Raw genomic sequence first — 25338 nt, forward strand, 5'->3', positions numbered from 1 at the left:
CACTTCTATACCTTTTTTTTTAGAAAAATACGTTATTAATTTCAAATGCTAACAAAACGTCACATGGGATGAACCCAGAGCTAAACTGAAGTGATGCCCTTTAATAAAACTAAACTTTGTACCTCAACTCTGCCCCGCTCTTATAATTGTTTCCAACTACTAATAAACCTGGGAATTAAAAACCGAGGATATCAGTCGAAGATGATTTTGTGGTCGTAGAGATCCAGGTACATACAATTATCTTGTTTGTGGATTATGTGGTTGTCTGCGTTTAAAAAACAATAGAATGTTCAAACAACAGCAATTGTATTCGCTATAAGACTTAAGTATTTTAACTGTTACTCTTCCTTATAATATAAGAAAATAAAAAAACTCGATTTTCTTTATAAAATGTTTTGTATATAAGTGATTCACTGTCTTAAAGCAATACAAATAAATAAGAAATATAAAACTAAGCAAATGCCATATCTAAATTTTATGTAGACTTAAAAAAACAACACTGCATACCATGCACCTTTCAAAGGTGCTTAAGTCTTTTACATGTAAAGAATGCTAAAAGAATTAAATTTTATCGTTGCCAAATTCTTTGATCTTCAACAAATCACATGTGAATTTAAAAAGCTTTTCACATTTTTCTGGATTTTTGGCATCCGGATGGAATGGACTTTTTCCGCCATTGCTTAGATAGCTTCCTCCTTTTCCTTCAAGGGAAGGATCAATTGCTGCATAAACTATCGTCCTGGAACCTCGTTCTGGGGTCTAATAAAAAAACAAAAAACCATTAGTTTTATTAATCTTTTGAAAATTAAATTTTCTATATTTACTTTAAATATCAGTTTTTTTAGCAGTGGAACTGATGTTGTTGCAGAGTATTCAAATAGGTCTGTATCAACTACCCCAGGATGAACGGCAAATATTTCTACATTTGCGTTTTGCTCTCGCAGCATTTTATTTAGATGGCGTGTAGCAAGAATTTGAGCTAATTTGCTCTGATTGTAGGCAGTAGCAGGATAATAGTACTTGCTGAATAAGAATTTGAAATTAATAAAAATTGTGATTGCTCTATTGTGTGTTTAACATACTCTCCATTGATATCCTTATAGTTGATTCGGCCTATTAAATTGACTACTGAAGAAACATTTACTACTCTTGCGCTTCTACCTTTACTACCTGCCGCTTTGAGTTGCGGCATAAGTAAGTGAGTCAAAAAGAAATGCCCCAAGTAGTTCACCGCAAAATGAGATTCAAAGCCTTCAGATGTTTTATGCAGCGGAGCAAACATTATACCAGCTAAAAAAAAACAATAAACTAAAAGAAAACAGAAACAGATATCAATATATTCACCGTTATTTATAAGAATATCAACTTTTTTATAATTTTCTTTTACAAATTTTGTAAAAGCTAGCACGGAGCTCAATTCTCCAACATCTAATGCTTCGCACACAAATTTCCCTTTGGTTTTTGACAGGTTAACCAGTTGTGATACAGCTTTTTCACCAGCTTTTGGGTCACGACATCCTGGAAAAAAAGATTTCTTTATTAGAGTGTATACTAGACGGTTGCATGAACTTGGTTATAGATAAAAAATGTTTAAATGTCTTTAAAAAAATGCTAAATGCTTGCTAAGACACCACTGATCAATATTTTGTTCGGAGTTACATTTATTTACAATTTACGAAAAAAAAGAGAATTTTATGTTATATTGAAGGAAAAAAACAAAAACGCATTTAATAAATTTGTTTTGTTTTATTTGGTTTTGTTTTACAAATTTACAAACATTATGGCTTATTTGTACATACACGTAATTCTATAGTTCTAGGCTAATGACCTCGTAAATTAAACTTAAAATCAAAAAAAAAGAGAAAGAAAAGCATCAGATGTCTTATATACCTGTAGCAGGGCCGGCCCCATGCAATCTTGCACCCTGTGTAAGATTAGTAGAAACGTCTCTTTTTTATATTTTCACACATAAACTGATACACAAACATAAGCCCTTCCCACATTACCCAGATGTAATGAGCAGAGGGGAAACGTTTAAACTTGAAAACTTCCTTTTCCGGCCTTACATTTTGCAATAAAAGTCTACAAAATTTTTCAATGGACATTATAGATAAACCTACCAATCTCTCTTGAGTCATGGTTGTCCTAAGATAATTTGTAATAATTTTAAGTTTAGAAAAACTACGTTCTCCTGAAGCTACCGTGACCGAGATTGTATTAAGGATTTGGAGAGCAATTACTAAATTCGGAGCAAAATCTTCAAGGTTTGAACTAAAAATAAAATTTAACACATCTAAACTTGAGCTTTGTGGTGTAACAAGCATGGATATTACGGTTGACTCTACTACCTAATGTTATAACATTCTGCAAATTAAGGTATGAAGTACGTACATTTTTATTTTTTAAACATTCGCTTATGTTACATAAAAATGAAAAATTGATGTTATATGAATCAAGCTGTTCAAACCTTTCAATTGATTGAATGGCTTCATTAATTTGCAGGCAGAAAATAATTGTAAAATCAACAATTTTATTTCCTGACGATTCTGCAATGTTTTTTGCCTCTTGATTTCTTATTTCTATAAGGGCTTCAAGTGTTTCTTCTTAATTTGTTTTTAAAGGTTTCAATGCTTCTAACCTGCTCTCTTATCTAGTCTCAGAAAGGGCTTTCAAAGTAAGACTTGGAATTTTGTTCGTATAAATATCCTACCTAGTTACGGAACTTGAAAAAAAAAGTTATATAAACATTGAATTGTATCGACAAATTTGACTGCACCGAGAAGCATCATTAACCACTAAATTTTAGGAATGCGAACAACGTGGAAAGAAAAATTCTCTTGGTTCAAGCGTTCGAATTCGATTCTGAACACTTGCTTCTTTTCCTTTCATATTCGAACCATTATCATAACTTTGGCTTCGACGGTTACTTATTAAAATTCCATGAAATTCAAGCTTGTCTAAAATCAACTGAGCCATTCACATTCCGGTCTTGTCACAAAATACGTCACTTCTATTAACAACTGATAGCTATTTATTTAATCTTAATTAGCCAACAAAGGGAAAAAACAATTGAAACAATCTGCATTCTGCACCAGACTAGATATACATTAAAAGTAGCTTTTGCAACAGTCACTACCTTTCACAAAAGAAAACAAACTGCCTGCGCAAGAACGATTCGACTCTACATAGAATCATCCCTCTTTAATTTTTACACTCTATGCTCCTTTTCCATTCTATTAAATATTTCATCACCTGTAAGCAGGCACTTAACTCTTACACAGATACAGTGAGCAATAAGAAAACCTAAACGCTCTACCCATATTTTTTTTAAATATCTCCCATGTTAGTTTCTATACTTAGTGTGCAAAAAAGAAAACTTGCCCATTTGTAGAAGTAGGCAGCACAGCAACCTACCTGCTCTCATAGATGGAAACTCACATACAGAGTTAAGGGTACGGTGCATAGTACGAAACCTGCACGTTCTAGGTTCTAGCCCATACGATTCAATATGAATAAGTATTTTGCTTTGTCATACCCTCTGTGTTAATTTTGGGACTCAGTGTGCAGGAAATAAATCTTGCACATATGAGGTGGCATGGAACTTTTTTGTGTTGAGATTTTTTCATTTTTTCTTTTGTACGAACGGAGTGTATATCTATGCAATATCTTGAGTTAAATTTTCATTGAATGCAACAACGAAAGTGATGTTAGTTAGTGCGCAAGAGATAACTTAGGACAGTTGTGAAGAATGTTTTTTTTAAAGATTATTTTAAGAATGTTTGCGGTTAAAAAATGGCAAATAGAAGTAGTACATATTTGTTCGCGCAGGATCAGATTACATTTTCTTTCTCGTGGTAATGCGCCCCCAGAATTGTGCGCCCAGTGCATTTGCACGTCTTAAACATATGCTTTGTCCGGCCCTGATCTGAAGCGGAATTTTTGGAAGAAGTTAGAGTCCAAGTCCCAAAACCGTTCTGTAGATTTAGACAGCAATTATAACGCCAATATAAACATACTCGTGTATGCTTTCTATACGAACGTCTGATACAGGATAGATTGGCAGTTCGTTAATCTACCACGTCAGACGACGAACCGTATTAAGTATTATAGTTTAACTTAGAGTGTCCGTATGGGACCATTAAGTTAGTTGTAAGTTATGGATAATTAAGCTAGTTTTATGAATTTTTGTCTAGCTTTAAGATAGGGTTAAGAATGAATTAATAAAAAATGCTCGTATTTGGTATGGTGGCTAGCCCTTGAAAGGGTTACAAATCTTAAAAATGTGTTAAAGATTCAGAGAATTGCATGTATAGGTACTGTAACCCTATAGACACTCTTCTCGTTTGTGTAATAGAATGTAATATCTGAAAAAGAGCTTCTTTGGGTCATGGAAACATAAATAACTATAATGACGTAGACATGGACACTAAAACAGTAATTTTAAAGCATTACATACATTTTAAACAAGTACCTTAAAAGAAATCTCAACTACGTAAAACATGGTTCCAAAACTGGGGAGCGGGTAGGTAGAAAGGTAGTCTGTATTTTTTCATTGAATCCTTCCATAGAAATAGGTATAAAACTAACAGACTTCTTAAGTATCCTTCAAGAAGAAGTAGTTGCGGTTTTCTGAAGCCGCTAAAGAGCTTTTTTCTAATTCTAATTTGGAATACAAAAAAATAGACATATTACGTAACAAGCTTCGTTTACAAAAAGAAGACAACAAATGGATAAATGCTTCCAGCAATATTGTATCAATGACTTACAAGCCACTAGAGCAAGTAAATGGGCTTCACTAAAGCTTCATTGAAATTGCAAACAACAGTTGGTCGACTTTTGAATCTTGCAGAGTTTCGAGTAGTCTATGACCGAATATTTCTAAAGGAAAAACAAAAGGCCTCCTACAATTATCTTTATTTATAGGTAGGTCTAGGATTTACATGCAAATGCGTATTTTTTTGACAAACTTTAGAAGCAAGCAAGCAAGTTATCTTTACGAATCATTAATTTTCTTTTAAAATGGCATTGAATCGTAAGTGCATATTTTTGCATATTTGTTTATAAATGCATATTTTGCAAATTTTTGCACATTTCTATAATTAATTCATATTGTTCGTTCATATTAAAAAAACGGACATACAATTAAGAAAACATCGGTTTCAAAGAAATGAAAACGGACTAGGTGAAAATACAAACAATGTCTTCTCTTTTTAACCGTTGCTGCGGCATACATGGTTAAGGCCAAAATCTTATATCCGAAGTTGATACATGTATAAAATAAAAGACTGATTTTCTTTTTAAAGACTGTATACTAAGTTTTTTTTGTGTTCATTGAAAAGAGGGAGGAGATACAAGGTTAAATATATGAATTAAATGCATATTTTCAGTGTAATATACCATTTTTAAGAGCATGTTTTACATTTGAGATTGGTAACAAGGTATTTGAGATGGGGCAGAAAGAGTCCAAGTCTTTTTTTCCCCATCTTGACTAAATAATGAATTTTGGACCACGAAAACTAAAAAACTAAAGAACTTACTGCTTACGTACGTAATTCTTAGGAGTTATTAAACAAAATGCAAACAAAGTATTTATTTATATGAAACTATACCGTTTTCGACTAAATGCACTACCCTCCGATATTTCGCGAACTTTTTACTATTAAACTCTTTTTACTGCTTAAAAGTTGTTTTTTTAAACCTGAAGTTTTTGAGCAGTTTGCAAAAAAAACTGTTCTTGAGTCCCTTTCATTCCCATACCTATAGGTTTTTTCTGAGGTAATTTTTAGGAAGTATTAAGGATAGGAAGCATAAAAAAGCTGTCCACCAAAACTCAACTTTGTCGGAATTTTTCGAAACAATATCATTTTCGTATCTAATTTTCCTGGAATAATTTGGTTGTGTAATTCCTTTTGTACATACCCATTACAACTGTCATTTCACAAGCTAAGAGTTTTTCAATAATCTTCAATCCGATTCCACGGTTACCTCCAGTAATTACAGCAACCTTGTCATTTTGAGGGTAGAGAGCTAGAAATACATGAATAAAAAATAAATAATCTAGTATGAATTGTGTTTATAATAAAAATGATAATAATAATGTGAACTTACCCACTTTGTCTCTAGATGCGTATATTAAGTCATGAACTAGCCCAACGGCTCCCACATATTGAAATCTAAACTCAGTTTTCCATTCATACCAATTCTTAGGCATTTCTTTGGAAGTCTTAAAGAAGTAAAACATCACAAAAAGTGATATAAAAATTGCCGTTAATATGGTCAACATGATGAGTTCGGTATAGCTCAATTTGTGTTAATTGGTGTTTTTTTATTCGATCGTAATATGTGATTCACTCATTCAAATCTTAAACATTATTTTCCTGAAATAGAATAGAATTGAAGTTAGTAATTTTATCGAAAATTAATTAATTACATATTTTTATAGACTTTCAAAAGAATAATCACTTCTTAGGTTCTAATATAAGTTAAATTATTAGGTGGCGCAACAGTATTTAGAGAACCAGGGCCTATTGACTTACAACTCTCAACCATTCCTGTGTGCGAGTGATTGCAGGGATGGAGAACGGCTAATTTGAGGAAGCACTTTTTCATGACAAGAATTACTCTCGGAGAAATTTTCAATTTCTAGAAAGAGGAAGTACCCGTGAAAAAAAAACTTTTAGATGGCATAGGCGGGGATCGAACCCAAGACCTCTCGCTTGACAGTCGCACTTTTTTTTTTTTGTGATTCATTTTTATTAATTCAATCTTAAACCTATCTTAAAGCTAGACAAAAATTCATAAAACTAGCTTAATTATCCATAACTTACAACTAACTTAATGGTCCCATACGGACACTCTAAGTTAAACTATAACACTTAATACTAATGCCATTCGGCCCTAAGATCTATTTTACTTCAATTAAATTGTATTTATTTTTGTATTTATTAGAAAATTGAAAAAAAAACTAATATCAATATCCTTTTTTATTTTAACTTACAAACTACTTAAAAGTAGGTCCTTAAATAAAACTTAAAACTAACTTAAACTACCTATTCTACCTATAAACTACTTAAAACTAGAAAAACCACAGCAGCAAATCTAACTATCTAACATTTTTGTTTTCCATATTTTGTTGTCTTTTTTTTTATTTTTATTTTTTATTTTATTTTTTTTTTTTTAAATGTCTTTTTTTTTAATGTTTTTTTTTTGCATTTTGTTTTTCGTGCCACCATGCCTATTCTACTTAAAACTAAACCCTAATACTATTAAACAAGTATGTAAGCCGGCCAAGGCTTAAAACCCCATCCCGACTACCCACTAAGTGCCGATTGAAGCCACCAAAACTGGTTCTCCTGCTTCACCCTATCAGTTCGGTCCCGTTCGGACACAGCCTTGTGCCATGACGTCCCGATTGTACAGGAGTCGCCTATCTACAGTTCTTCGTCTGACGGGGTAGATTAACGGAACTACCAATCTATCCTGTATCAGACCGCATTTGTCTAAAAAGAGGAATGCCTCCGGTGGAATGAAGCCGCTCAAGCGTGCACTCTCAAAATACTCGTCGTTTGAATAGAACGCCCCGAAAATTAAATTGTTGGTCGAAGACATAGCTCTTGCAATGTGACCTCGAACGAGTTTTATCACGAAATTGTGAATTCTGTTGATTCGAGCCCCGTTGTATAGGACCTCGTTGGAATAGTAATGCACATAAGAAGATTCGGCTGTTCGATATAAGCCGGTGCAGCGTCGTAAACACTGCCGCTCGGACACCCGAAACTTCTCCATCTGGAAAGGGGTTGAACCACACAGGACAACCATAAACGATCATTGGCCGTATGAACAGTCCAACGCACTAACCGTCATGCCACGGGTACTACAATATAAGTTAAATACTTAATCTAAATTATAAACTTAATAATTACACTGAATAAGTGTAGTGTTCGGTGCTATTTAATTTAGCCCAACCTCATTGCAAGTTCATACACAACATTTAATTGACCGAACTTGGCACTAAACATAACAGAAATTAAACAAAAACTTGATTCTGTTGAATTCATTGTTGTACCGGCGGCGCCAATCGGCTATAAATAGCTAAATCACTGTGCCCTTAAACCAAGAGTGTGCATTAATAAATTTAAAGCTTAATCTTGATAAGCAAGCGATCCATAACTAGGCCAATACAAAAAATTGTTGCACTCATTTATCTCTATGAGTCTTACCGAGACGAAACCGAAAAGTCTTCCAGTTTTTATTTTGATTTAGAACATTTAATAAGCTACAAATTACAACTTTTAGCCTATTGCTTATTATTACAAAATTGTAAACCCTTGGACAACGTATTGAGGTATTATTATTCAAAGCATATGTCAAATTAATTAGTAACAAATTAAAAACACTTCAATGGGTCAATAATTAAATCAATGAAATGCATTAAAAATGGTACTAATTTACATACAAACAAATTATAGCTAAAAGTACTCGTTCCTTCATAAAATATTATATATTTGCATTTATTACAAATGCAAATTAATTTCGATGAACGAAATGCTGGTAAGAACTCGCAGTCTTAACAAATTTAAATTATACATTTTTACCTTCTGCGTTAAGTGTTATTTTTGTTTTACTTTGATATTTACAAAGTACTTCAAGAGAGTCAAAACTGTTTAATAACTACTTATTTTCTCAACACATCCGTTAGTTATATTGAAATATTGAAAACAACATTACTTACATACAATAGATGATGTACAATATTTGTTAACGCAAAATGCATAGGGGTGTAAAGGTTGACTTTGTTCAAATACTAGGTAGATATAATGTATTAATAGAGTTGAGGTTGCTTGTGATGCAAAACCAAATGGATGTTATTTAATAGAAAGATAATTGAACTTTAAAGACTGAAGCAATCTTTACGACTTTCTCATAAGCATTGATTTATTAAATACAAAATTTTTATACGGAAACTCTAAAGGATTTATAAGAGTATCGTTACATGTAACGATAATTATTCAAAATTTTTAATGAATCTCAAAAGTTGGCAAGCGAAACACATTTATATGTAATAATAAATAACTTTAGATGGTTTGACAATTTGTTGTAAGTGTTAAGTCAAGTATACACAATTACAAGATCTACCAATATTGGCCGAACTGTCAAAGTCTTAGAATAGCATCGCATTTAGTGATAATTATTTATTTTTTATCTATAGATAGGTTTGGTTGATTTTATCCAAATATTAAACAATACATTGGTAAAAAATCGGCTGACAATTACCGACAAATTTGTATCTTCCAATTAATAATTATTGTATGTTAATACGATTGGAAGACTTTAGAAAACAAAAAAATTGGTAGAATCATTAAAAGACAATGGTCGCATTCACAAAGTTAGTGGCTACGTAGTCAAGAGATTCTGGTTGGCTAAATCTAACTACAAAAGTAGTTGACATTTTGACGTTTCAGAATCATCTGCTTGGTAAAGACATACGAATTCAAAATAAAATAAATCGTTCTGTATTTAAATATAAATCATTCAAATTGTGTCTTAAATTTGTTATAACTATTTGTTATAAGTTAAAGTTATCAAATCAAAAACGTTTCTTATTTTATATATTTGCATTTACCAATTATATGACAGTTCCAGATTGACTAGCTTGTAGTGTAGTTTTGCGTTCACAAAGCTAGTCGAATTTTGAATACGTAGCCACTAGCTTTCTAAATGCGACCAATTTTCTCGACAGATGGCAGCAAAAAAGGGTCGTGCAGGAACATTTAAAAAACTATAAAATATAAAAAAGTGAAACTATGTATAATGAAGCAGGCAATAATGACTTGTAAAATGTTCAACCTTTTTTTTGTATAACTTTTTTTCGTTATTTTGCCAAGATGTTTTCAATTTTTTTAAATTTTTTTAAAATTCTGTAAACTTTTGTTGTTGTTACCTACTTTAAAACTTTCTGCCAATTAAAATTTGGTTGATACTTCATCCAATAACCAATTAGTCGACCAATTTCTGATAGAAAATTTGCTGACAATTGACTGACAATTTTTTGTTTTACGGTTAATGGAAAATTAGTTAAAATGCTTTGAGAAAAATCTGAAATATTGGAAGATCTTCCAATCGTTAGTTTTAAAGACTAGAATTTGAACGTGAAAGTTCTTTATATTCTATTAACCGGTAAAAGTTGTTCTTTTATTGGCATCCTTTGAAGTGTTGAATCAGTTTTGTTAATATACCGTAAGTTATTCTTATTTAGCTTAATAAATTGATGCAAAACGAATTATGTAGGAAGTTATTTCCATGGGCAGGTCCTGACGACCTAAGGAACTCAAAATTTAGGCAAGTTTCTAGCATCCGATTGGCAAGCTGCCAAAAAATGTCCCTCTAATTAAGGCAACTTTGTTGAAAAGTAAGTGAAGAAAAATCTTTCGAACTATCAAGTCAATTCCACGTATGTTAAAACTGAAAACTGAACTTTATTACTCTGTGATTAAATTATTTTCTACACAATTCCATTTATTGTTTTATGTAAAAGGGTTCCTTGCCAATTCAGAATTTTTAGAAAGTAGTAAGCTTAGAGCAAGCGACACACTACGATCAGAGGCTTATCATATGTGCTTTAAAATACAAATTGCAAGTCAAGATGGACTTGCCTGGGGAGTGATTTGTAGACAATTGTGGTTTTAGTAATTTTTGCAAAATCAACTGATGGTAGACGTTAGGTTATTGTAGTAAGGTTCCGAACATGAAGATTATGACATTAGAAAAAGTAACGTTCAAAGAATCCAATTAACTGTAAATAAAGTCCCTTGTGTTGTCTGAAACTGGCAGACTTGAAGGTAAGGCAATTTTCTAGAATCTGATTGGCCAGCTGCCAAAAAATTGCCTTCCATTAAAGGCAACTTTAAGTTGACTGGAAAGTTAGTCAAGAAAAATATCTTTTACTATTAAGTCAAGTGTACACTTACATACATCAGAATTTCTGCTGATCATGTTTTTTATTCAACTGAAATCTAAACTTCATTTTGATTATTGCACAATTGTAAATACAAACTTTTGTGTAAAAGGGTGTTTTGTCATATTCAAAAAGGAATAAGGACTTTTTCATTGAAATAGAAAACAGAACTTATGATGGTCTAGTAACTTGTGTTGGGAGTTTTTTCTGTAGTCAATAACGTGTTGATACTTTTGGAAGTTAAAGTTCCAAGTTTAAAATTAATAACACCTCAATTATCTTCACCACCTTGTCCTTGTTTAGGGTTCAAAGAATATAGACCTCTTTGTTGTCTGAACCTGCCCATTATTAAATTATTCAAATCAAACAGGAAATATTTTAAAAAGACTTCCATGTACATGAATCAACCATGTTTTAATTGGGTGCTTTTTTCGTATTTGTATTTTTTTTTTCAGAAATAATTATTTTTCTTAAACGTGTTAGTGGGTCATTACGAAGTGAGGTTTATTCCATGAAACCCTATTTTGCTTACGAACCTATTTTAAGAACCTGTTTTTGTTGATGTTGTAAGTTAATGCTCTTTAAATAATTAATTACAACTTTTTGAAAAGACTTCACACTTTTTTTTATGTAATCAATCGCTTCACAGAAAATATTGCACTCACTTAATTTAAAGTATACGTATATGTATATTAATATTGAAATCAAAAATTATTCATGAGTTGGTTTCTAAAACAAAAGATTCGCAAACCCCAGTTAAGTCATCTTAACCAAACCCTACCATACAGCTCGGAGAAACCATACTATAATTTTTGTATCAAAATAACCTCTTTCTAATACAAAATTTTAATCTTATTAGAAATTGATTTAAGATGTGAAATTCAAAGTTATCTCGAGAAAGAAGAACGTACAAACACAATTTCATTGTTGTTAGGTGGTTCGATAACCTCTTCCATTCTAATACTTCCATGAGTTTACGAATATGCTAAAAGCATTGCGAAACTTTCTTTTTTTTTAATGTGCACACCTTATAGATATCGGACGTGTATTTTATTTCCAATATTTAACTATTCATTTAATTAAATTTGTATTTGTCATTCAAATATATATTCATATTCATGAGGATGCACATAAATAAATTGTTTAAAAATTAGTTTTGTCTATCAGGACATGGGAGAAAGCTTTTAAACGAGTGCATTTCTTACTCAAAAATCTGTGTCAGCAGTTATTTTTACTTTGAGATTAAAAAACATAATTCTTTATCAAATAAAACTTACCTTGATTGCCTGTGCGTTTATTATTTTATGGTTGTCCCACTCCAAAGTAATCTACCACGTCAGGTTGTGCGCTATCGCCCTATCGGAATTGCAAACAAATAATCTAAAAAGAAATTCGAGAACAAGAAGTGATGGACAAAACCTTGAATATGATGGCAACCGAACCGATGGGGATTTTAAAGTCAACTAACTACGAATACGAATAACAAGGCGAAGGCATTGTTTAATCATAAGGTAGTAACTAAAACCACTGGCTGGCTGAAGAAGAATCGGATGGTTGCGGAGAAAATTCATCGGTTTCATTTCCAGCTTTACGTATGCTTTCAGTATTCAGTTCAGAAGTATTTCACGAAGTTTTTGTTTACTTGCTGTTCGTCCATCGTCCAGCGCAAACGTCAAACATTGACATTTGTTAGCCGTAAGCTGAAGACTTAAAACAGGGATGTGGAAGAGGGACATTAAGTGTAGCCGTTGTAGTTGTTTAAAAGACGAAAATGTATGCGATCGAAAAACCACCATAAATACTTTGTTGTGGGTGGATGGTTTTGAAATATCTATTTTGAAGTTGAGTACAATCTTAACTTGCACTTTAGGGGAGGAATGAGCTCAACTTTCCATTACCGCAGCATGAATTTCGACACGTAGTTTTTTTATTCGATAGATATGTGCAAAAAATTAGTAACTATAGCAATTTTAGAGTGAGGAAACATTTATTTCTATTTAAATTAATTTTCAAAGTTCACTTTATCATATACAAAACACGCATGTTTTTTGTTCAGTTCTTGCCATACTTGCTTTTTTTTTGTTGAAGATTTCTTTGATTTTAGTGGTCAAATGCAAAAAGTATTTTGTATATACCCAAACTCACACCCACTCCTAATCCTATACCTAGTGATCCTAAGCAGGAGGGTTGCATACATAGCTGTTAATACGACGCACAGTGGTTTAAATGCGGAAAAAAAATAAAAGTGTTAGTATGAATTTTTTTTATTTTATTACAGTTATGTAGTTGGTCTATGATTTTTGAAAATTTGAGCAATTTTTGTTCAGAAGTATTAAAGATACAGGGCTCTAAAGTAACCTTTTTTTCAATTTTGAAATTCCTATATTTTCTTGCACTAATTTCTTGGCACGCAAAATAGCGTTTATAAAACTTTAAGCCAGAATTTTTTTTTTTAAGCATGTACTTTAAGCTTAAAAAATATATGCATGTATATACATATGTGTATATGTGTATATGTATATATGTATATTTTAGATAAGTCAGAGCGGAGAGCTCTAACATAAAAATTTGTATGTTTAGAGCTACAAGTTTCCTTATAGATACAAGTTTAGCTACACTTGCCTACACGCTCTGACTACGTTCACTTGAAAGCTACAGTATTCACCTAACTAGTCCAAAAATAATGAAATCCGTCTGAATCCAATCCTGTGACTTATGTTCAATTTTGTTTACCTGAATCAGGTCTTAAAAAACATGTTAGTTTGGTTGTCACTAATATATATAGATAACAAAAAATGGAATAATAAGTCATTATTAGGCTATTTTTCATTGTGCAAGGTGTTAGGAATAAATACAAAAACATTAACATGTCACAGTTTGTTTGAAGTTACACTGTTTTGTGTGAAGTTCTAATTAAAGGTCTTGATTTTGTAGAACCATTTCTATACGAAGAATATCCTCACTTGAGCGAAAATTATATTTTTTTTATAACATCAGACATTAAAAAAGATTCTTTTCTCAATTTAAACGGAGTTACATGTTGGTTAGTTGTAACCAAACCAAATTTTTTGAAAGATATACGGACTGGTTAAATAGTGAATATGTGGTTAAATTAGAAACTAATAATAATAACATAGTTTATTAGATAAACTGAGATTTTCTGTATCACAGGATCTTATAAATGCTGCATCCTCATCATCTTCAAAACTAAAAGGTAAATATTTTTTTCAAAGTAAATTAAAGTAGTTAAAAGTAATAATACTAATTCACGATTGTTTTGTACTTTTTTTCTCAGAATTTGACGCAGATACTACCTTAGCTCTTATAACGCAAGCAAAATTATCGAAATACAAATATAAGAAAAGATACAAAAAAGATCGGTTATGATATTTTTCCAAAGTACCCCCATATCATTGAGGCAAAACAATCTTGCTCTTGCTACCCAGACAACATGGCAATAACCGAAACATCTGCGATGGTGAGGCTTTAGGATTTGCTGGATCACACTGCAAGAAGAATTTTAAAAACAATTTCAAGTGATGAGCTGGAATAAAATTTAAGGTTTATTCTGAAGAGAAAGCTAAATAATTGGCGATTACGTTATACCCTTGGTATCACATGCCTGCAACAGTTCATAAAATCTTTTTACACGGAGCAGAAGTAATACAAAGTGCATCTTTGCCAGTGGGTTCACTTTCAGAGGAGGCCCATAAAGCAGAAATAAGGACTACAAATATTACTGATCCCTTTTAAAACCAAATTGAGACCGAAACAAAAAAAACCTTCCATTGAGTGAAGAAGCTCTTGAATTAATTAATTCTCATCTTCTAATTGTTATTTTCAATCCAAATTTTGAGTAAATGTGTGTTTTCCCACATATGTGTGCCAAATTTCATTTCTCTCCAATTTATATTACAGGTTTTACTACTATCTATCACCTTAATGTTTAGTTGATCGAGAAAGAGGTACCAAACATTTTATTATCAACAAAGTAGACTTGACTTGAAAGAATTTTGACAAACTTTTTAATTGGCTTAATTAGGAGGCAATCTTTTGGTAGCTGACCAATAAAATACTAAAAGCTTGCCGTACCTTCACCCTTTCAAGATCGTGAGTTGTAAGAAGGAACAAAATAGGACCTAGGTGACTGCCTTGGGGAAGACCAGAGGTAGCTTAGAAAGGGTTTGAGGTGGCAGATAACGAGTGCTGTAATATAGGTTGAGTAGGTAAGGGGAAATCAATAGCAGTGTTTTTTTGGTATTCCATATATTGTACAGTGAGAAATTGCCAAAAAATGATCTGCATTAGTACGGTTTTTATATTTGAAAGTTGATACAATTAAATACTTGCAAGAATAATTTATCAAAAAATTTCAAAAAAAAATAGCGAAATTCAGACCATAGGTGAAATCGTGTAAGCTTATTTTTGAAAGTTGACTATCAAAATCAAGAATATACGTCTGTGTAATGTAAAAGCCGATTTCAAAGTTTTACACAAGCAATTTGACATAAAATAAAAACTTCAAGAAGGTGGTTTGTTCGTAGATTACTACATTAACATGTGGTGTTGAAGCGAACTTGAAGCTCACCTTGTATACCTGAATCGAGTTGAAATGAGCTTGATTAGCCAAGGATCGAAGTTGAGTCAAAATTTGTGAAGAAAACCTGTGTGGAGGAGTTGGTATTACAGATAATGCTTTATGGTCTCTTTAATTGCATGTTTGTTTACAAAAAAATATAGTTTTGTTTTAATCAAATAAAAAAAAATACACTTGGAGTAGGTAGCATATTCTTATATAGTTCTGAACTATTCAGTTCTTCTTCTTGTTTAACACGAATCAAACTATCTCACTTGCACTTCATAAGAAACATGGAAACACCATTTGCATCTTAGAAAGTGCCTTCAAACTTATTAATTTTTAAATCTTCTTGTGCGATGGAAACACCAAAAAGATTTATTTAATCTTAACTAATATTATATGGATTCTCGATTTATTCGAGAAAATACGCGTCAAGACAAAGTGCAATGGTCATCTTCTGATGAGCCCAACCATTGCACCGGGGCGAAACACATATTTGAACACCATGCTGGTTTATTTTAAATTCAATTTTCATGATTTTAAATCATATTTATTAAATTAAACGGTGTTCAGGAAATAACAATTCAACTGTTAACAGTCAAACACTTCTTATACCTTTGGTGGGAAAATATTATCTTTTCTAAAACTTAATTATCTTTTCTATTGTTTTCTCTTGCAAAATAAGCCCAATTAGTCCATTTTTATTAACAAAATTAAATAATGTCAGCAGTAACAGATTGATTTTTTCCCCAATCGAAAACACATTTTTCCAAAAACGGGTAATTCCATAAAATAGTGTTTTTTGAAAAGTATAAGTTTTTGGGAAATTTTGTCAAATGCCTGGCTAAGATCTGTTGAAATAACATCAACTTTGTAATCTTTTTTTATGGCAGAGGTTAGTCTAGAGAATATAAGTGATTTGCTGATTTTGATTTGATTTTAAACTTCACCTTTGATGAGGGATAGATTGAAGATTTTTGAGAGAGGAAAGAGAGAAATGGCATAGAAACCATCAGGAAATTGTTAGTTCAACTTCTCTTTTTTGAATATTTTTAATTTGGTTATTTCCTCTACTACTCAAAGAAAATAAAATCTCAATAATCTAGAAAATTGATTCGTCTAATCTTTCGGTTCAATGGTGTAATAAGTTAGAGTATTTTAGTGGACTAAAAACGAAAAGCAATAAGTAATACAATTTAATATTACATTCATTGTCTGGTAACATGAACTGGTCAAAATTGAACTAGCTTTGTGAATGCAAAATTGCACTACAAAGCTAGTCAATCCGGAAATGTCATATTAATGACAAATACAAATACATAAAATAAGAAACATTTGTGTTTTCAGAATTTTAAATGGTTTTTTTCTTTTTAAAGTCAATAAAACCAAATAGAAGATATAATATGATTGATTTATATTTGTGTTGAAATACCGAAAGAATCATTTCATTTTGAATTCTTGTGTCCTTACCGAGCAGGTGATTGTGAAACGTCAAAACCAGTGTGTACTTAATTTGTAGCCAAAATTTGTACAATACTTCGGAGGGGAAATTTCAACTACTATTGTAGTTAGATTTAGCCAATCAGAATCCCTTGAATACGTAGCCGCTAGCTTTGTGAATGCGACCATTTACCTACTGTTGTCCTACAACAACTGAAGCCAGCTGACCATTCACAACGTCGTAGATACGTCAAATGGGCTTTTGAAAAACAGGCGTTGGTGAGCGATTTTTCGAACAAAATTTTCTTCAGCAACTAACCATATTTCTTACACGGTGGGTATATTAATAAAGAAAATTGTCTTATTTGAGGTTTTGAGTTCCTCAAGTAATTGAAGAGAGGCCATTACATCAAGTTATGGCTGAGATACCGCCCAATATGTGTCAAAAAGTGGTCAAAAATTAAAGGTGGTAGAATAATCAGATCAAAAGGTCCTTTTGCAAAATGAGAATTTCTGTAAAGATTATTCAAATTCACATTTAACTGTGGATCCATGGGATCCCTTTCTTAGTAAAAAAGTTAATAGAGTGTAGTTGTACAAAAGATGACTTAATACGTAGATTTGTACGTTATTTTATGTAATATAAATGCATATGCATGTTTTATGATTTAAGAAAAATGTTGCTTCAAGATGTTAAAAATGATGTTTTCCGCACTTAGATTTTTCATATTTGCTGACTTTGTAAATAAAAGACAAATTATATGATACACTCATAATTTGAAAATATTAACTATTCGACTATGTGGTATTTGATTGAATGGAAATCATCTTTTTGGCATTGAAAATACAAATTTATGACGACGGCTTTTGGTTAGATATCAATGCATTTTTTTTTCGTTTCACGTACAAAAAGGTATGGACCCTTAATAAAATATTATAGGAATACTTTCAATAGTGAGGTGTCAAACATAAGTGGAAAGGGACCTCATCCAACTTGGACTGCGCAACTATATACATTTAGCTATTAACCGACATAGATGGAGAAGTTTGTAGGATGAGGGCCTAGTTCACACAGAATTAAAGTAAGGAGTTGTCGAAATAATTAGACCAATCCTCGCTGAAAAACAGTTATCAAAAAAAACTGTCGGTGCTTAGCTTTTAAATTTGATATTATTTTAATTGTGTGTAACACATTGATTCGTATTATTTAATTCAAACAAAAATCCAATTTTTTTGGGCTGTCTTCGCAAGGCATTGAATGCAATTTTTGACTTAAAGTCAGGGTTCGCCTTTAAATGCGTTTTAATAATTTACGTATGTTAAAACATTTTAAAGTTATTACAAACTTTAAAGATTAAACATATTATTTGAGTTAATCCCAAAACTTAGCTTTTAGTTTACGATTTCGACTGATATTTTGTATAGGATTTTTTGCTTTACATTGTCAGATAAAAAAAAGAAACATTAAAAAAAGAAAGAGATTGTACAGTGCATTCAACAAGAATTTTAGTTGAACCCCTTTTAATTAAATAATAACATAAAAAAATACAGCAAGACCCGCCTAAGTGATTCACTTTTAAATGCCCTCTTTTGATTGTTACTTATCTCAATATTAGTATACACAGTTTAAGAATCATTTAATACCAAATAACTTTTTGTGAAAGTTTTATAAAAAATATTCTCCACCATTGTAAGTAAGATTACTCCTTTACTTTTGAATTTAAAGGCATTAAGCTCAAGGAAGCTCTAAAGAAAGACAGTTTTTGTCTGTATACTTACTTTAAAAACTAAATAGTTCTGGTAAAATTTATCAACGTTTTACAATATAAAAGGCCATAAAGTGTAGACGGAATTTATTTATGTTTGTGAAGATAGTGATATGGTGTTAAGATGATAATTTGAAGTATTAGACAAGTTCACAGAACTAGAATTTTTCCAAATTTTTCGAGGGATTTTCTTTATTTTTTTATTTCGAATAATTAGATCAATAATTATAAGGGTATTGGTTCAAAAATGCGTTTTTGAGATAGTTATTCGGAGTGAGTTTATCACAGTTTGAAATAAAAATAATATATAAACATTATTGATATATTTAATCGAAATAAAAACCAGAACATTCCTTGGAAAAAAGCAACGAAACTTTGAAAACGATAGTTAAATTATAACATGAGTTTAATAAGTAAAATCTTAAGAATTTTGCTTGTCAAAAACAGTAGCGAAAGGCACTTATTCGGGTTCGAGTTTATATCTTTTTATCTCGCGTTTGACAAAACGAACAACTTAAACTTTTTGTTCATTAAGATATATGGTATGTGTATCTTAAGATACAATTCCTATTTTTGTCGTCGTGCAATTTAATTTGCCAGTTATTATGGTTTCGTTGGGAACACAACTTTATAACTACATAAATACATGTGTTTATGTACATTATATCATTAAAAGATGTAGTTTATGCTTTTCTGCTATACTACTCCACGCACTTGCTTTACTGATGGCTATTATTATGGACATGTTGTTCACCTAAGCGTGCTTGATATACTTATAAAATTGTAATCGCACTCGTAAAAGGAGCCAACTATTGCATCTGTGTAGAGTTCTTTCTATAAGTTTTATATTCGATTTCACGCAGCTTCTAATAATGCACATCAAAGGTGGGGAACAAGCCCAATGAAAGGGGTATACGTTGACCAGCCATACGCCTTAACATTATACTCATATGACAAAATAATTAAGTATGTTAGACCAAATATCAAAATGGTTTTAAGTCAGAGGTATAAAAGCCAATTTGGATCTTAAGTTCGAGCATAGTCAATTCAGCCGAAATCCCATCGAAACATACCGATAATCTAGTTTAGTTATCTTTTATATTAATTTTGTAAAAATGAAATTTCTAGTAAGAAGCTCCCTGCTTTCAATTGTATTTACATACATAAAATAGAGGCTTTTTATCCTGTAGATCCTGTGCTCTTTTATTGTCACAGCAGCAGCCGCTCCTGGTGGTCTGTTAGGATATGGAGGAATAGGGTTAGGGCATGGGTATGGTTTGGGAGGAATATCAATTGCTGCCCCAGCAATACAAGCTGCACCAGTGGCAATTTCTTCACCAGTCCTAGTTCAACAAGCACCAACCATTGTTAAGGCAATTGCTCCAGCTGCTACAAGCTCTGTTAGCATTAGTCAGGTATGTAACTTTTTTAAAAAAGATTATAAAAATTACATTAATTAATGAAATGCCAGGTCCAAATTCAACATCCATCAGTGATCAAATATGCAGCAGCACCGGCTGTTGCTGTTGCTCAACCTGTCATCAAATACGCTGCTGCCCCAGCAATAAGCGTTGCACATCCAGTTGCTGTTGCCGCAGCACCAACTATTATTGCTGGTTACGGCGGATATGGTGGCTACGGTGGACATGGAATACATGGAATATCACTTCATTAAAACTATTGTAACAGGCAATTAGATTCAAACACAAACTGTAATTTATTTATTCAGTGTGTAGGGTTTTTAAATTAAAACTTATGTTTAAATTGAAACTAATGAAAAGTATTATTTGAAATTGTAGGCATATTTTGTTGTTGTTAATTTATAAATGATATAAAAACAATTTTAATATAAATACACTGCTCACATATCACGTTAGACTTGCAAGTGTGTGTGGTATTTTTTATTTTAAATTTTACCAATTTCCATGCACAAATCTTAGCATCAGCGATGCCAGATTGAGGAATTTTTCCCTTTTTTTTGGATTTTATTACCGAAACATTTTTGTACAACATTTGAATTCCATCATGTTATAACAAATTTAAAGAAAAAATGCACCCATTGCACACATCCCTTAATCTTGCCATGTGCTTTCACCTTAATAGTCAAACTCAATTTGACAATTCAGACGTACAGAAGTACATCTGCTAAAGCAAAAATTGAACTAACGCAATCAGTGAGTTGGAAATGAATTTAAAAAAAAAACATCCGATAAATTTTTTTATTAACAGCTTGTGAATTTTTTTTAAGCGATTCAATTATTATGATTACGGCCAAGTCTTTGATCTCCTCGAACTTAAAAGTCCAACAACTTAAAAAAAAAACTTCAAATAAATTTCATCTTGTAAAAAATATTGTTTTAACATTCAGTAAAATTAAGAGAAAAATTAAATTAGCAGTTTTTTCACGAAAATAAAAACTTAAAAAAACATTTCTAAAACTTGGTAGAAATTGATTATCGAATCTTACATCCTAAAAAAATAATGGCTTTAAACTAAATTTTATCAAATTTGTATCAAAATCTAGTAGACAGTTTTTTCATTTAATTGAAACAAAATTAAAATCTAAAAAGAATAGTTCGGAAAATTGATATTCGACACTCGAAATCTCTTGAATAAATAAAGGAATTGACTTCAAAATGATTTCATTCTGTGATCTAATCGGTATATGTTTATATAAGAAAAACAAAGTTTCCAAACGCTACTAAAACTGGTAAAAACTAGTACATTTTTTAGAAAAAGAGAAAGTGACGAGCCAGATGAGCACAATTTTTGTGTTGGCAACTTTGTGGTTGTAAGATTAAACTTTATTACGTAAAGATTTGATAGATTAAAAATCGTAACTTTTGGGTCTACTGGACAAAATAAAGATGTCAGACTTCAATAGCACTTAAAGGAATCCTAATGCTCACATGTTGGTAATAAAAGTAGTTAGTATGACTCTCATTGTTATTGAAGCATACGGAAGTAACATGAAAGTAAGAAAAGTGGCACATTCACAAAGCTAGTGGCTACGTAGTCAAAATTCAACTAGCTTTGTGAATGCGAAAGGGCACTACAAAGCTAGTCAATCGAAAACTGTTACATTAATGACAAATGCAAACATATATAAAAATTAAGAAACATTTGTGTTTTCATAGAACTTTAAATACTTTTTTTTTTTTTAAATTCAATATAACCAAATAGAACACATAATATGATTGATTTATATTTGTATTTGAATACCGCAAGCTCCATTTCATTTTGAATTCTTGTGTCCTTACCGACAGTTGCTTCGAAACTTCCCTTGACTACGTAGCCACTAGCTTTGTGAATGCTCCCATTATTGCAAAATATTCAGCGGATTCAGTCAGCAGTTTCCTGTCAACAATTTTATTGATAGATTACACTGGAAAACAGCATGTTTGTTGCATGAGATTTCTTAAATGAATCTGAATAATTTTTCCACGCTGATTTAAAAAATATATGCTGTTTTTATGTGGCAGCTTTAGTTTTGGAGTAATGAAGGGATAGGATTTTTCATTGAAAATGCACATATTTTAAGTTTAAAAAATTTATTAAACATATTTATACTGAATAAAATTTTCGTTTTTTGGATTTTCTGGAGTAAGATGTATTATGAGAACTATTTTGTATGCTCCAACAATAATCAGCCATCATATGTTCATTCCAGTACCCCTGATACCTTTCCTCCATAGTGCGAATATCCTGGTGAAAGCGTTTTCCCTGTTCCTCGCTTAGGTCGCCGAGATTTTCAGGAAAATAGTCTAGATGGCTGTGAAGGTAGTGAAGCTTGATGCTCATGTTGCATCCAAGCCGCTGGAAGTGTATCAGCAACTGCTCGACGTGCTGAATGTAGCCGTCAGACTTCCTATTACCCAAAAAATTCTTCACTACCCACACAAACTCTTCCCATGCAGATTTCTCGACAGCTGTCATATAGTTGATGAAATTTGTATCATCTATCAACTTCCTGATTTGTGGGCCATCGAAAATACCACTCTTGATTTTCTCACTACTCAATTTTGGAAACACTTTTACAATGTAGTTGAAACATTCGCCATCTTTGTTTAGAGCTTTTACGAACTGTTTTATCAACCCCAGTTTTATATGCAAAGGAGGCAATATAATTCGGTCTCTGGATACCAGTGGAGCATTAATTACATTTTGCTTACCGGGAATCAAAGCCTCCCTGGAAGGCCATTCTCTTTTTGTCCAATGCTCAGCTTTAGCTCGGCTGTCCCATAGGCATAGGAAACAGGGGTATTTTGTATAGCCACTTTGTTGGCCCAGGAGAAAATTTACCATTTTTAAATCAACACATAAAACCCAGTTGTGTTTCTTGTACTTAATTTTGTCGAGAACTAAAGATATTGTAGGATATTCTTCTTTAACCTTTGTAGAATGAGCAATAGGTAAGGAACCAAGTTTGTTGCCATTATGTAAAAGTACACATTTCAAACTTCGTTTTGACGAATCAATGAACAACAGCCACTGCTCTGGATGATACTCTTTTAATCCCATTGCATTCATTAGACCCGGAATATCAGTACAAAACACAAAATTATCTTTTTTAGTAAAGAAAGGAAATAAATCTTTTTCCCTGTTACTGGTCTTATGGCAGATTTTAAGTTGGGATATATCCACTTAGAGCAATTTTTATGGTTTACTCCTATGATTTTCATTACACAGAAATAACAGTCGTCATGATGGTTGGATGGTTCACGCCAAATCATAGGAGCTTTGTACTTAAAAGTGGGTCTATTTTTGTTTGCCCACAGCCGCAAAAGATTCAACACAACTTTTGCATACCTGACTTGGTATCCAAGGTTTAGCATTTGATGGCAACGGACACCCAAAGTAGTCGAAGTATGCTTTTTTCACAAAGTCCGACACATTTAAACGAAATTTTTGGAACATATATCCTCCGCAAATAACACAAAAACAATCAAGGTTATTTAAACACGTCCTTCTTGAGGAAGACATAATGAAATTTGTAAAGGAACTACTTAAGTTACACCGCTATTAATAGAAACTATCGACTACTTAACGGTACCCGTATCTTACTAACTAGAGCTGCTACAAAAAATCTGAGAGTAGATTTGAAATCAGAGAACCCAAATTAGTAAACAACGGTAAAAAAATGTCATGCAACACAAAAAACGGTTTATTTTGTTTTTCTGTGTTATTAATATTGATGCCTACCCAACATAGATCTTCTGAAGCTTTATCGAGCTTCGCAGACATGTCCGAGGCCATAACATTTTGCATTATGCAATTTTTATTTGTGACTGTTACGTAAACCACTTCTATAATATTCACGTTTTATATTTTGTTTCCATTGCAATGTGCATTCAAAATTATTCCTATATTTTCAAAATAGCATCCTAAAAACGTATTATCATTGTACATTAAATGTCCTTTTTTGTTATAATCTTTAAATTAAGTAATTTGAAGTAGTAAATATATTGCTAAACCAAGTTATAATATTATAGACACACCAATTGGGATTCTAATAAATCGAAGTTCCAACACAAACTTAATCAGATTTCTAACGCTTTTTGATAAATAAATAATTTGGAACACAGTCGAATTCTAATTTTTCAAACAACCAAATTATACAGACTAGAGCTTTGTGAATAAATAAATTTAAATTTATTTTTTTTTGTTAATTTGTGATTTACTTAAATACTTATAGTGATCAGGAAATAATATCAGCAAGAAATATGTCATGGACTATTTTTGCTGCAATTTCATAAGGAAACAGATAAATTTAAAGCTATTAATAAATTATCCAATTAGTATGAAAAGATGTAATAACTAACTTTATAAGTAACCCCCCTGACATGCAGTTCGGCTTTCGAGAAAAGCACTCAACGTTGCATTCGCTGATGAAGTTCCAACATGACATCATGGGTTACTTTCTGGATGTTGAGAAAGCATTTGATAGCGTTTGGATGGAAGGCCTAATTAATAAACTTCATCTACTACATGTACTAATACAAATTCTCTTTTCTTTTCTTTCTTTCAGGAAATTTTTCGTTCAACTGGACAACTGCAAATCAAACATGAAGATCATCAGAGCCGGAGTCGCCCAAGGCTCAAAACTTGGCCCCTTCCTCTACAGCCTGATGACATCCGACTAACCCGTACTGATCGTATGCGAGAACCTGTTATATGCTGATGACTCGCTCACATCGCTTCCGGATCAACACTTCCAAATCGGAACTTGTCTGCTTCAGGAGGCCCTCAACTGGTAGAGGTAGCCGCACCGCTACCAATTGCAAGAACCTGGTCTTAAGACTCCCTGATGTATCCTCCATAGCTGTCAAACAGAATGTGAAGTACCTTCGAATCCATTTCAATGAGTTGCTAAGGTTCAACCAACACTCCAAAAAAAGATAGGTACCTCAGTGAAATGGAAACTCTTGATGACAGCTTAATCATGGACAACGAGAAAGCAGTTTCGTTTTATACTGCCCTTGGGTCAGCCTTCTACCGAGACTTAGCACCACTTCCCCAAAACCAACACCAAAAGAAACATTGACAACCAGGAATGAACACCCTGAGAATGATGAATCAGCTGACTTTTAAAATTTTGT

At 32.1% G+C, this 25338-nt stretch overlaps 2 protein-coding genes across 3 annotated transcripts; one reads left to right on the forward strand and one right to left on the reverse strand.

The window, feature by feature from the left end:
• Positions 1-377: 377 nt before the first annotated feature.
• Positions 378-12564, reverse strand: LOC129951480 (retinol dehydrogenase 12). Of its 2 annotated transcripts, XM_056063633.1 has the most exons (8): positions 12374-12564; positions 12232-12310; positions 6109-6377; positions 5920-6027; positions 1345-1518; positions 1083-1290; positions 825-1023; positions 378-759 (listed from the first exon to the last, which is right to left on the reverse strand). In XM_056063633.1, the coding sequence occupies exons 3-8, from the start codon at positions 6281-6283 to the stop codon at positions 562-564; spliced, it is 1062 nt and encodes a 353-aa protein (XP_055919608.1). In that variant the 5' UTR covers positions 6284-6377; positions 12232-12310; positions 12374-12564; the 3' UTR covers positions 378-561. The 2 variants fall into 2 exon arrangements, with proteins under 2 accessions (XP_055919608.1, XP_055919607.1); XM_056063632.1 differs by having other exon boundaries at positions 12232-12564.
• Positions 12565-19736: 7172 nt separating this feature from the next.
• On the forward strand, positions 19737-20610 carry LOC129952113 (cuticle protein 63). The gene is made up of 3 exons (XM_056064555.1): positions 19737-19866; positions 19930-20154; positions 20211-20610. Exons 1-3 carry the CDS (start codon positions 19855-19857, stop codon positions 20412-20414), a joined length of 441 nt encoding a protein of 146 aa, XP_055920530.1. The 5' UTR covers positions 19737-19854; the 3' UTR covers positions 20415-20610.
• Positions 20611-25338: the final 4728 nt, after the last annotated feature.

Source organism: Eupeodes corollae, chromosome 3, assembly GCF_945859685.1.
Source record: "Eupeodes corollae chromosome 3, idEupCoro1.1, whole genome shotgun sequence".
Lineage (NCBI taxonomy): Eukaryota > Metazoa > Arthropoda > Insecta > Diptera > Syrphidae > Eupeodes > Eupeodes corollae.